This window comes from Panicum virgatum, chromosome 9K (assembly GCF_016808335.1).
Source record: "Panicum virgatum strain AP13 chromosome 9K, P.virgatum_v5, whole genome shotgun sequence".
NCBI classification, from domain to species: Eukaryota; Viridiplantae; Streptophyta; class Magnoliopsida; order Poales; family Poaceae; genus Panicum; species Panicum virgatum.
In genome coordinates, this window is record NC_053144.1 from 66,296,905 (window position 1) to 66,309,322 (window position 12,418).

Sequence of the window (12,418 nt, forward strand, 5' to 3'; positions counted from 1 at the left end):
GTTTCAATTAATAGACATGCGAAATTACGAATTTGGTAATATGGTTAGTGTTCCTCGTTTCCGGTGATAAAATTGTCTGGCTGAGAGTTAAAAATTTGGATGTTTACTTTAGATGGGATCTTTGATCGTTTTTCTTAATATACCTTTCCCCACCATAATCAGCTAATCTTGTCCTATCTGTCGTTCCATGACCATTCTGCTTTATCCAAACATTGATGCTTTTTACTATTGGTCAATGTTAATTTGAGATCATATATCCTCGTCTCTAGGCCATTTGTTCAAATGCTCTCGGATAATCCATCCCGGCCATTCTTAATGACTAGAAACATCCTAGTGTTCTTCTGACATAGATATTTGTTATTTCTAACTGCCTTGACTTCTATGCCTAAATGAACTTGCCTGCATTCTTGCTCGGATAAATATGAATAAATTAAAAATGTGATCATATATATATATATTATAGTCATCCTGCATGAATAAGATCGTGTTCAGTATTTTTTTTGTTCAGCTATATAATCCTCTACTACTGCTCTCCTTGTTATCACAAACAGTAAGTTTCAGGATATGTTACTCAGCGGAAAACAGAGACGGTTTTTGTTTATGGTAAAATCTTCTTCTACTGATCCTGTATTCTGGAAACCTGTCCTCTGAAGAGAACCGGCTCAAACAGTTATGGAGCTCTTCTCGAGTTCTTTCACGATCTATTTTGCTCACGACCCCTTTCCATGATCTATTAACCAGTCAGCTTTTCTTTTTCAAATCCTGATCTAATTCTCCTATTTATAGCTCACGTTATATTATCCGAATCATATTAGTTTGCTCTTTCGCTCAATTAGTCATAGCAACCACTCTATTGCGTCATATCGCATTGCATTTGCAAGGTTACTGCATGATCATGGAAACGTTAATGGTAGTTTAGTTGATACAAATGCGTCACATGTTCACATCAAACAGGCATTCAGGCAAACAACGCAAATAAGGATCAGAAACCAGAGGCACTGGTATAATAAATTCAAGCCAGCGAAACCCATCGTCTAGCTTGGCTTACACCCATCGTCTAGCTTGGCTTACACACCAGTAGCATACAACAGTATTACAGTAAAGCAGCATAACACCAACACGAGCATACAGATTATCCTGTCACGAATTACTACAGCATGACACGTCCCGGTGATTTCTTGGGGGAGCACTTGACAGAGGTCTAGAATGAGCAAGGGGACAGCTCCGGCACGAGCAGAAGGTAGCCTGCGAGCAGCGCCATGAGCGCAACGCCGGCGGTCGCCACCGAGGAGACGCGGCCGCCTCCATTTGTCGCCTGCAGCCCGCGCGAGTCGGTCGTGGCCGTTGAGTTGTCCTTGGCTGCCAAGAAAAACCAGCGGCTGTCAGGTCCTACAGGCTACAATTTTATTCGAACGACCAAATTGGACTTATTATTTGACAAGGAAAAAAAAAGGATGGTTAAGTCGCAACTCCAAGTGTGAAAATTGGACTTATTATTTGACAGTTTTTTTTGAAGGGTTGTGTACTGAAAGTCTGAAACGGTGTTCAGACAGAGGCCCTTCCCACCCCCATAAATCCCGTAAATGCAAAAAAAATCGTCACATCGAATATTTCGACACATGCATAAAGTATTAAATGAAGTCTATTTACAAAACTTTTTCCATAGATGGGCTATAAATCATGAGACAAATCTAATGAGCCTACTTAATTCATAATTTGCAACAATGATACTACAGTAATTATCCACTAATTATTGATTAATCATGGATTAATTAACATCATTAGATTCATTTTGCGATTTACAACCCATCTGTGAAAAAGTTTTGTAAATAGACTTCATTTAGTACTTCAAATTAGTAAGATTTCAACGAAAAAAAAATTGTGCTCGAACTAAACAGTGCCAGAGTAATCTGAAGCAGTGGAGGCGATAATGGTGTGGAGGACAGGTAGGCTCACGGCTCACCTGGGGCAGCAGCGGACCCCTTGTCGCCGCCGGGGCTGAAGACGGCGGCGTCTTTCGATCCCGGAGGAATATGCAGGAGCTCTGTAAAACAAAAAAAACATTTTACTACCGTGCACCGGTTCATTTCTTCTATGCCTAGTAGTTGCAGAACTCGAAGCAGAACATGCTGGTGAGTTTGAGTGAGTGAGAGAAAAAAGAATAGTTCTGCATTTCCATATTGCAAGATCCAGTTGCATTTCATGGCCGGCTAACCGCTTGCTAAAAACAGAAAACACACAACGACACGAAACACAAGAGGCGCGTGGTGCCAAAACCAGGACGGCGCACGCATCGCCCCTGTAGACATAGACAGACGGTTGTCGCGTGGCGTCACTGGCAATTGGCATGGCATCCGAGGACAACTGAGAGAGCGAGAGAGAGCTAGAGGTTGTTCCTGCAGATAGATCCCCAGCTCGAACTCGAAGCAGCGACCAGCCAGGCAAGAAGGAATAAGCAGCAAGAGCGATGAGGGGCGTACGGGCGCAGTGGGAGGCGTTGGCGCGGGTGGCGCCGCAGGCGGAGGGGAGGGCGAGGGCGAGGGTAGCGTTGATCTTGATGCCCAGGTTGGGGTCGTCCTTGTCCTTGACGAGCACGCAGAGGCACTTGGGGCTCTTCCCGAGCACCTGCCGGAGCCCGCCGCAGCAGTCGGGCGGCGGCGCGCGCGCCTGCCCCTGCACGTACTGCAGGCACGGCGCCAGCCCCACCAGCTGGTCCGCGCACTCCGTCTTGTCCGCGTTCATGTCGCCGCCCGCCAGCGTCGCCGCCGCCGCCACGGCCACCACCATCGCCCACTGGGCCGCCGCCGCCATAGCCGTCTTCCTGCTGGCTCTCTTCTCCCCTGGAACTGGAAGGCTTGTTGTTCGAGTGAGTGTTGGATGGGAGTGACGAGGGGGTGAGTTATTATAGCGGCCGGACGGGGCGAACAGAGCAGGGGCAGCAGTGACGTGACGTGCCCGGGCGCCTGGTCCTCCTAGACGTGTCGAGCTCGTGTGGACAGGTGGGTTCGCAGTGGCACACTGTTCGGGTTCGGGCAGGCACTCTGAAATTCTGAATGATGCCGCCGGGACCGGGAGGCCCAGCAGCCCCGCCGCCGCCGGTAAAACGGACACGCGCGGAGTGCGGTGAACTGGTAACTGCTCGTCTGCTCCCGTGAAATGAACGGTCAAAAATGACCACGGTGCAGACCGACCCAGGCTAACCCAGTGTTGTGTGTTGACCGACTGACGTGAGGCCGCACAGAACAGAAGCAAAGCTCATGTTTGTCTGTCTGAAATCAGAACTGACCAAATGGGCATGTTGATGGCGCTGCCAAAAATGCGATCGGTGGTGCCACAAGAATCCCCTCGGAACCGTTGCCCAACTCTCGCCATCGCCGCGTGCTCGCCGATGAGCGATGGTGGTGGGGCGCAAAGGAAGCCGCCCACTCGATCGCCGATCTCACCCATGGACGGGAGCAACACATGACATGATGCAAATACAGCAACAGTAGCCCGGCTTTTGATTCTTGGCATGATGAGGCGGATGGGGAGCACCGGAGCAGCCGACCACTGCAGCGCCCAATAACTTCTGCATTCATCCTCCCCGTAGGGACTGGTGAAAGCCTGGAAACTCTACACGCGGCATGTGCGCTAGCTGACATTGTGACATCCAGACTGACAGCAGCAAAGACCATGGCCTTCTTCAGCGACGCATCACGCACTAGAACAAGCCGAGGGAAAGGCAGCAGGATGACACGAAGGCGCAATCAAAAACAAAACTCTCTGGATTTCTGGTTGGCACTGAAATTTACACGGCCAAAACAGAAAGAACATCCCTAGACCTAGAGGAAGCAACCAGTAAAAAGGAATCAGATTAACATCAGGGACACTGTCAAAAGTGGAGGCAAGCCAACCAATGCCGCTTTAACTTTCATGTACCAGGAACAGCAGAACGAGCAGTGAATTATCGGCACCATATTAAACAGGCTACTGTAGATAGGGATTGGCGTCAAGCCACTGCCAGCGGAAGTGAAATCAAGACTGACACGGTGCCACTTGCCTGGGACGTCCTTCCATCCATTTTTGTAGTACAGATTACAAACATTTTCTAACATGCCAGCCTGAATTACTTGGCCCTTCAACAACAACGCCACCTGTAAGTTCACCTTTGGGTGTTCCAATAAAAAAAATTGAGCAAAATTCATTTCTGCCGAACCATTTTCAAACATGCCCCTTACCTTTGGAAATCAAAATAAATTGTATAACAAGTACAAGGCAGATAGAGATGGATGTTCCAGAAGCAAGTAAACCGTCCTAAAGGACAGATCAAATTTCACAGTTTTCATTCAATATAGCCTCCCAAATGTGTAACTCGAAATTCTTGCAACAACCTCAACAGGTCTGTTCCATGTCCTCCATGATAACCCAACAACACTTTTCAATTAAGCATCTCCAAACAACAACTACGCTTACAAACAAAAATTTACCCCCCAGACAACAGAATTTACATGTCACAAGAAAATGAGACATAGGAAGGGATCATTTCCAGTTTGTAAGAACTAGATTCCATGGTAAGAAATAAAAAAGTGGACAATGGACTCACACTGAAGGTGAGGGGTGAGAAAGTGAGACTGGAAAACTAAAAATGTCATCCAAATCTATTGAATTATTTCTCTTTGCAAAGATATATCTTCTATAGGAAGTCACAATCCAACTAGAGCCACTACAAAACATCAGGGCAGCATGTAAAAGGGTGAGGAAAATCACAAGCCTCTTTCCCTTAGGCTTTCTCATTCTTAACTTCCACGAGGGCACGTTCTCTTCAGATTGTTGAGAATCCCTCACCTACAGCTCCTCCTGGTGAACAATGAATAGGATATTAAGGATGGATGGTAGGACTTGCAACAAAGCTAATAAAGAAACAAGGATTTTACTTCTTAATGGTAAAAATGGGCAACATGATCACATCAACAGTAATATTGTAGACTTCAAAGTTCCAATAGCATGGAGGACAAGAATATCATGCAGGATCAAGACATGCCCGCATATACTAATACGATTTGTAGCAGCTCGAGCATTCAACTGAGCTCCACAATCAGCATACCATTTGCAATAATACTGGGATTGATCCATCCTATTATTTACAACAGATAATTTTATAAGTAGTAGTCTGCCCATACCTAAAATTATCGTCTAACTCTAGGCGTGCACCGGAATTCTGCTAGGAGTGCGATATGATCCGATGACCATTCAGGAGAAGGAAGAGCCGTGTCTTTTCTCAAGCTATCCTCATCCAATAGTTCCAGTAACGACTCCACTGTCAATGAATCCGCTGAAATAGTAGAGCACATTATAAAAGATAAAGTTAACAACATCTACTTACTCCATGTCAACAGGTAGACAAAGTTAAAAGAACACAGCATAGCAGCGCTTGAACCAGCTCAAGGATTTACGCACTGACCTGTGTAAAATATGTAATCGATGGTACCAGTGAAATCCCTTGTGCAATTTGTGAACAATGGCTCATTTGTCGTGGGGTCCATCCTCCTTCGCTGGTGATCCAAATCATAACCAACACTAGCCATCCTCGCAAAAGACGAGTATGCACTGACCTATGAACAAGTAAATCTTCTGTTCAGAGCCACGACCAGGAGAGAAAAAAAAAGATATCAACTGGTAAGAGCCATGGTAGCCTAATTGTACCAGAGGAAGCTGGTGTGTCAGTTTGCTTAGTGGACGCAAAATTCCGAGAGGATCTACCGCCAGATCTGGATGCAATTGATCAACTTTGCCCATAGCAAGAAGCCCATGTGACGTACTATATGAAGAACATGATCGTTTACCATTAAATATTCACATTGAAACACAGCAATTACGACACAAACAAAAAAACTGCTGCTAATATCTAACAAACCTTCCAGGGATTGAATTAAAATCTCCACAGACCAACATAGGAATATCCGCACTTACAGCTATCTTTTCCAATCCTTTTAGGAGGGTGTGTATCTACAAAAAATTCATAGACATGAGATTCAATTGTTTAAGAAACAGAGAGGGGGGGGATTCGAACCTGCCACAGCTTCACATCTTTCAGGTCATGATGGATATTTATATGTGTATTCGCCTGTTTAGCATAAGCAAACAATTCAAGAAACAAATGAGATCCACAGGGCATAAAGTATGTTATTACTATCCCTGGTCTAAAATAGATGACATCTTGTGATGGACATAGACAAACTTTCAAAACTTTGAACATTATTATACACAAAAGTATTTAGCTGTCACATGAAAAATGGTATGAACAGATCATCATCAAGTAACCTCTGTATTACTATAAGTGCATATACTTAGAATAAATAATGGTCAAAATACGTGCATTGCATCCTAAATGACAAGTAAATGGGAACAGGGTAAAAGAGAATCACGCATGGAAACAAGATCAATTCATATGTTTAAAAGCACAAAGAAACTTGTCCAAGGAATAACCAAGTAACTGACATAATCTAGACAAAATAGTTCTGTTTGCTACCCGTAAACTGAAAACTATTCTCCAATCTGTCACTGAAACTTATTTCTCTATTTTCCACTGTTCGGTAAGGATCTTGGTTTCCTTGTCATTATCATCAGGTCAAAGATGGTTGAACACCTTACATATGTAATAATAATAGCATAGAGGACTAGTTTACCTGACTATCCCCTAACTATCATCATCTTTCCTATGACTAGCACAATTTCCAGGAGCACCATGCCTCTCCTCTTCACTTAAAAAATCCCACAATCTATTCTCTGATCTGTCATTTAGAGTTTGGATTTCTCTATCTTTCAATGTTTTGTAAGGACCTCATTTTCCTGTAACTTTCATCAGGACAAACATGGTTGACCACCTTCGAGACTTGACACCAACAAATTTAAAAGTCTAGCAATATCCATTTTACTACTCTAACTATTACCATTTTTCCAATTCTAGCCGATTAATTCGATCTACATCAATGTATCTCTCTAGCACCGCCATGCCTCTTCATACCACACACTAAAGGTAATTAAATGACAAGCTAACAATGCCCAATGAACATTGACCTGCAGAGGTGGCACCCTAAATCCATAATGAACTAATGATAAGAAAGAGAGCATGGTTCTCCTTGATGGGAAAAGGAAAGCTTTCTCAGTAGCAAACATTCTGTAAGCTACTCACAAGTCACAACACATCAGAGAAACTACAACAAAATCTAAAGAATCTAGAACTAAAGATTATCCGAAAAACAAGTTGTATATAGTAATACTAAGCTTACCTATGGGTCATGGTGAACAGAGATAATGTGCATATGGTCCTCTCAAATAACGGGTACATGACAACTACTTTAAATTAACAAAGATACGGTTGATTACTACAGTGTATTATTTGTTATTCTAACCATGAGAGAATATAATGGTGCTCTAAGGATCATTAAAAGGACCTGAAAAGCTTGCATCAAATGGCATCCTTCATCTAGACTCGGATGGTTTCGGGGATAAATAATCAGACTCATGGAAGTTTTTGATCGTCTTCAAAAGCAGCAGAGATATTATTGACAATGCTAACCCCAATAATAAGGAAGCACTTACCACACAAAGAAGCTGTCTTTTACTAGGATTTTCAGTCCCATGGTTACCAAATTTAGCTTCTAAAACTGCAATTAACGCAATATTATCCTGCAATGCAGATAAATTATTAGCAGAATTGTTAGAGGAAAGGTAATGACTAACCATGAAGCATGTAAAGTATATTTGTAGGTTTCAAACTGGTTGTACCTTAACCAAACGAGTTAGGGCCAACTTCTTTTGGGTGGCAGGAATAATAGCATCAGTTAAAGACTGCGCAGCCTTGTTAAACTCGACCTGCAAAGAACAATGTCCAGAAAGTATTAGAACAATGTCCAAAGGGTAAACAAAATACTAAAAGGCACCCACCTCATATTTTTTGACATGCGAAAATCTGTCCCTTCGGAAAAAAGTAGCACAACCATCAATTGCTTGAGGAGTTCCTGCGTACACCTGTTACAACAATACTTATGAAATTAAGCACAATATCATACTGCTGTTTTACCGGAAACAAAAAGGAACCAGACAAACCTCCGTTGTCCTTTTTTTATAAAGTGCTTGATATCCATGTTTATCAAGCTCTGGTGCAAAAAATTCCTCAAAGTGATTATTTTGTACCTGGAAATAGTGACATAGAGATCACCTTCACAAACATAGGGATGGCATGCTTTTGTTTTATGTTATTTTCTATGAAAATGCTCTCTATTCTCTCTGAATCATCAATCATATGAGAAAAATAACAATTGGCAGGTGTCATTTATATGGGTTGAGAGTCCAGAGGATGTAGCCCAATCAAGTAGCAAAGACCAAAGAATTCAAAGTAAGTTCAGAAGGCAGACAGAAATATTGCGATTATACTTCTTCTCATTCAAAAGAAAGATGATGAACAATATCCTACCATATGCCAAATTATTGTTCTAACCTCTGCATTTTTTAGTTACTCAGAAATAACATAAGGAAGAGTATTTGACAGCATCATGAAGCAATGGAGCAATGTTTAAGGGGCTAGAAATTCTGAAGGTATTTGTCACAAGTTGACAGGAATAAAACAACATCAACTGCTGGTTCTTAAGATCATGATGCTGAACATAACAGTTACAATTTACTAACAAATAAAGAAGCAGTTCCAATCATTCAACATCAAATTATGAAAAAAATAGCACATATACCTCCTGAAGGCAGATAATGTCAGCATGGTAACCAATAATTTCACGCAGTAAATTTTGTCTTCTATAAGCCCATGAAAGTGCCCAAGTTGGACAATAGCTGTACGTATCACTTGTCGCGTATGTATCAGCGAGAATATTGTAGGATAGCACAGTGAATGTCCCAAATGAAGAAGTTCGGCTATCTAGATCAAAGTGCCCCATAGCATCAGCTGTATTCACAGGGATCAATCGACGTGGAGTGGGGGTTGGTGCTGGGATCACACGGGATGTCATGACGGAAGTAGGAACTCCGACGGTCCCCCTTGTTTCCAAATCCACAACTACACATTCAAATCTTAGTACATGCCCAATATCATCAGCGGTTGCTGTATATGTCCGAGAGCGTCCCACTTCGAACCAAGTTTCACCAGAACTCTTTTCAGTGCCGGTTGGATACACAGGTGTAGGTCCATTATTAAAACCTGAGTTCTGCGAAAGATTTGGAGTTGAACCAGACAAAGCAGTACTGATGATCCCTGAACTCGAACTGCCACTGCCAAATCTTCCAAATAACTCCTCTTCTTCTGTTCCATTTTCATTTAAAGCACTAATAGCACGTTCGTGCAGAACCCTGTGGTGTTGCCAGGCATCACAGAAGCACTTAGCAGAACAATGGTAGCTCTTCGCAACAGGTATTTTTGACTTCAGACACCCTATGCACTGAAGCGTTGCTTCTTCTGTTGGGTGCACACTGCAGACAGCGGCTCTTCGATCACTTTGTATGCGGTACCTTCAAGGTAGGAAAATGAATATTCAGCCATTCATGGGAATTGTCTAAAAAGTTCAAAACTGTGTTAGCGTAGATTAAACAAGAAACTTCAGGCATCATGAATGAAAGATTATTGTATATTGTGTGTCGTATGGAGACTCCACGCTATAACAGGAGTTGATTCATAATGAAAGTACAGCTGATGCATGAATTTCTAAGCAATGTTCAAGCATCCTATAAATACCACACTAGTGACGAAGTTTGCTGGCCTTAAAGAACCATAATAAGAAGAACATAGCAACCGCAAAATAAACCTTAAGCATCCAACTATTCATATAACTACCAGTAAATATGCAATAAACCTTAAGCATCTAACTATTCATATATCTACCAGTCAATAACTCAATATGCACTACTGCAAACGACTATACCATTGTCATAGATGAAGCTGGAATCAGAAAATTAACTATGCAACTAAAAACATGCAAAATTTCGAACTCATCAGTTTACAAATGATTTTGCAGATATGATATATATCTAACACAGGAGCCATAATAAGTAGTTGAACTAGTTATGTATCTAGCATGTAGCATCCTATGAGCACGCAATAATATCACACGAAACCAAAAGAACATCATTTGAAAAATATAGAGCTTGAATTTTTCATATTTCATAGGCCTAACTAGAATGCGAGATGTGCTAAAAATTGATAATAATTCAGTCATTCTGGACGGAGTCAAGTATTGGAATGGTGAAAAAAGCATTACATCAATCAGCTTGCATTCAAATAGCTGCTCAAATGAATCTACCGAGCCAGGTTTACTATAATCGTCCTAGCTGCATGACTGCAACTGAAGAGAATAGTGCTCACCACTTGTAGCGCATGAAGTAGCCATCCACAGGAGAGGCCTCAGACACGTCGTCGGTGAAGATGCCGCCGTCGGGGCGCCGCAGGAGCACGTACGGCGTGATCTCGCAGCCGACGATGGGGATCTCCGACGGGAGGTGCACCCGCAGCACGGTCAGCATCCTTCCCCCAGGGGCGGGCTTCACCTGGGTCATGGGGGTTCAGCTGAACCCCCAAAATTTTCGAAATCAACTCCGCCCGCACCTCGATTAGGTGCACGGAACTGCCACGATGCAATCGATCTCTTGCGCAACGAAGAAGACGAACCCTATCGAACCAAAAATGGATGGATTCGATTGCGTTAGCAGGGTAACACCGCGTAGCGCACAAATCGACGTCTAAATGAATCTGGATGGAGAGGAACAGGGATTCGGGCTTGATTGGAGAACGCAACCAAATCCTCCCTCGCATCCAAGGAACCCATCGGAGCAAGCGCGGGTTACTAACCAACACGAGAAGGAACCAGTCGTCGTCCAGATGGTGATGGATCTCCGGCTCGCTAGAGCGGTAGAGGAGCAGCGGGCGGAGGAGACCGCGGCGGGGAAGGGGCCGGCGGCGGCTGGGCTTGTGCTCGGCGGCGAGGCTTTGAGGGGGTTAAAGCCCTGCTGCGTCCATTTGGAACTCTTGAGGAAGTGTGGGAGTGGACTAGACCTGGGCAAACGTCGGGTCGGGTCGGGTCGGGTTCGGGTCGGGTCACGGGTCGCATAGGACGGCCCGCGCCCGACCCGTACCTATCACCGGGTCGGGTCGGGTTGGCCCGTGCACCCTGCGTGGGCGTGTCGGGTCGGGTTTTTTTCGGGTTGGGTCGGGTTTTTTGGTCTTTGGGTCGGGTTTTTCGGGTTGGGTCGGGTTTTGGGTCAAAAATCACGGCCCGTGCCCGGCCCGTTGATTGTTGCGGGTCAAAAAATACGGCCCGCGCCCACCCGCCACGTAGCTCGGGTCGGGTCGGGTCGGGTTTTTTTCGGACGGGTTGGGTCGGGTTGTTCGGATTGGGTGACCCATGCCCAGGTCTATGTGGGACCAAGGACCAAGTCTGATTGCAGCAACACGTTCAAGTCACACAATCATACTGTACTTCACACCCATGTTAAGTCACACCATCACACTCTGTTCAGCTGGCTGCGACTGATGGATGGTACTAATATATTGTAAAAAAAAGTACCGCTGGCCGTGGCTGATAGCTGATATTGGTTTGGTGTAAGAAAAAAAATACTGCCAGTTGGGTGTGAAATAATAATATTCATTATTATAAGCATCATATCATATCAATTGCGTCTTCCAAATACAGCAAATACCTATTCTCTCTTTTGTCGTAAGCCATCACCACAACTATATAATTTTTTATCGCACAATCGTTGAAAGTTATGTCAAATCTCACCTAAAAAGTATATCATGTCCTACACAATTGGGATGCAAGGCTCTACCTTCTATTCCCTCAATTCCAAATTATAGTTCGTTTTTATAAATTTATATATATATATATATATATATATATTCTAAAGTGGAATTTTCTTATGATATTATGCATTTTTGTTTTCTTCTCTGGTTGGGATTTGGCACTACAACCTATAATTTGTAACACTTGACAATTCTTCCACGGAGTAGCTTCAGAGCACCATGCTTTTTTAATTAGTACCATAAAAGCGCCTAGAAAAAATAAAAACTATTTTAAGAATGCGAGCGCAGCACCACTAGGACACGCACGCACACAATTAATCAAACATAGGAATATCTACGGAAACCTGTATTGACAAGTACTAAAAAATATAATGGAGCCACCTTAGACGTCACAATACCGACGGAGACTTCAAATTATTTATTAAAATTCTCTATGTTTTTTTTTTGAAATATGAAAGAGTACGATAACCCCATCCTCCACTGGCCCCAGAAAAAAAAAATCTATTTTCCTGCCGTAGGAAAAAAAAAGAAATGGTCACTAAATGGCCCAGTTATTTGAAAGCTTTCTATCTGGCTAGGCCGAAAGTACGAAGCCTGATACAGATAGCCCAATAGGCACACCGCGTTGAGCCCAGGCCC

At 43.4% G+C, this 12,418-nt stretch overlaps 2 protein-coding genes across 2 annotated transcripts; both read right to left on the reverse strand.

Moving 5' to 3' along the window:
- Positions 1–976: 976 nt before the first annotated feature.
- Positions 977–2,886, reverse strand: LOC120647196 (non-specific lipid transfer protein GPI-anchored 14-like). Its single transcript, XM_039923872.1, has 3 exons — positions 2,481–2,886; positions 1,964–2,044; positions 977–1,359 (listed from the first exon to the last, which is right to left on the reverse strand). Exons 1-3 carry the CDS (start codon positions 2,809–2,811, stop codon positions 1,202–1,204), a joined length of 570 nt encoding a protein of 189 aa, XP_039779806.1. The 5' UTR covers positions 2,812–2,886; the 3' UTR covers positions 977–1,201.
- Positions 2,887–4,299: 1,413 nt separating this feature from the next.
- LOC120647197 (carbon catabolite repressor protein 4 homolog 1-like) lies at positions 4,300–11,015 on the reverse strand. The gene is made up of 13 exons (XM_039923873.1): positions 10,829–11,015; positions 10,346–10,649; positions 8,727–9,495; positions 8,089–8,175; positions 7,927–8,010; positions 7,768–7,854; positions 7,582–7,668; positions 6,050–6,103; positions 5,894–5,985; positions 5,683–5,797; positions 5,441–5,591; positions 5,160–5,311; positions 4,300–4,836 (listed from the first exon to the last, which is right to left on the reverse strand). Exons 2-12 carry the CDS (start codon positions 10,534–10,536, stop codon positions 5,166–5,168), a joined length of 1,863 nt encoding a protein of 620 aa, XP_039779807.1. The 5' UTR covers positions 10,537–10,649; positions 10,829–11,015; the 3' UTR covers positions 4,300–4,836; positions 5,160–5,165.
- Between the last annotated feature and the right edge of the window lie 1,403 nt (positions 11,016–12,418).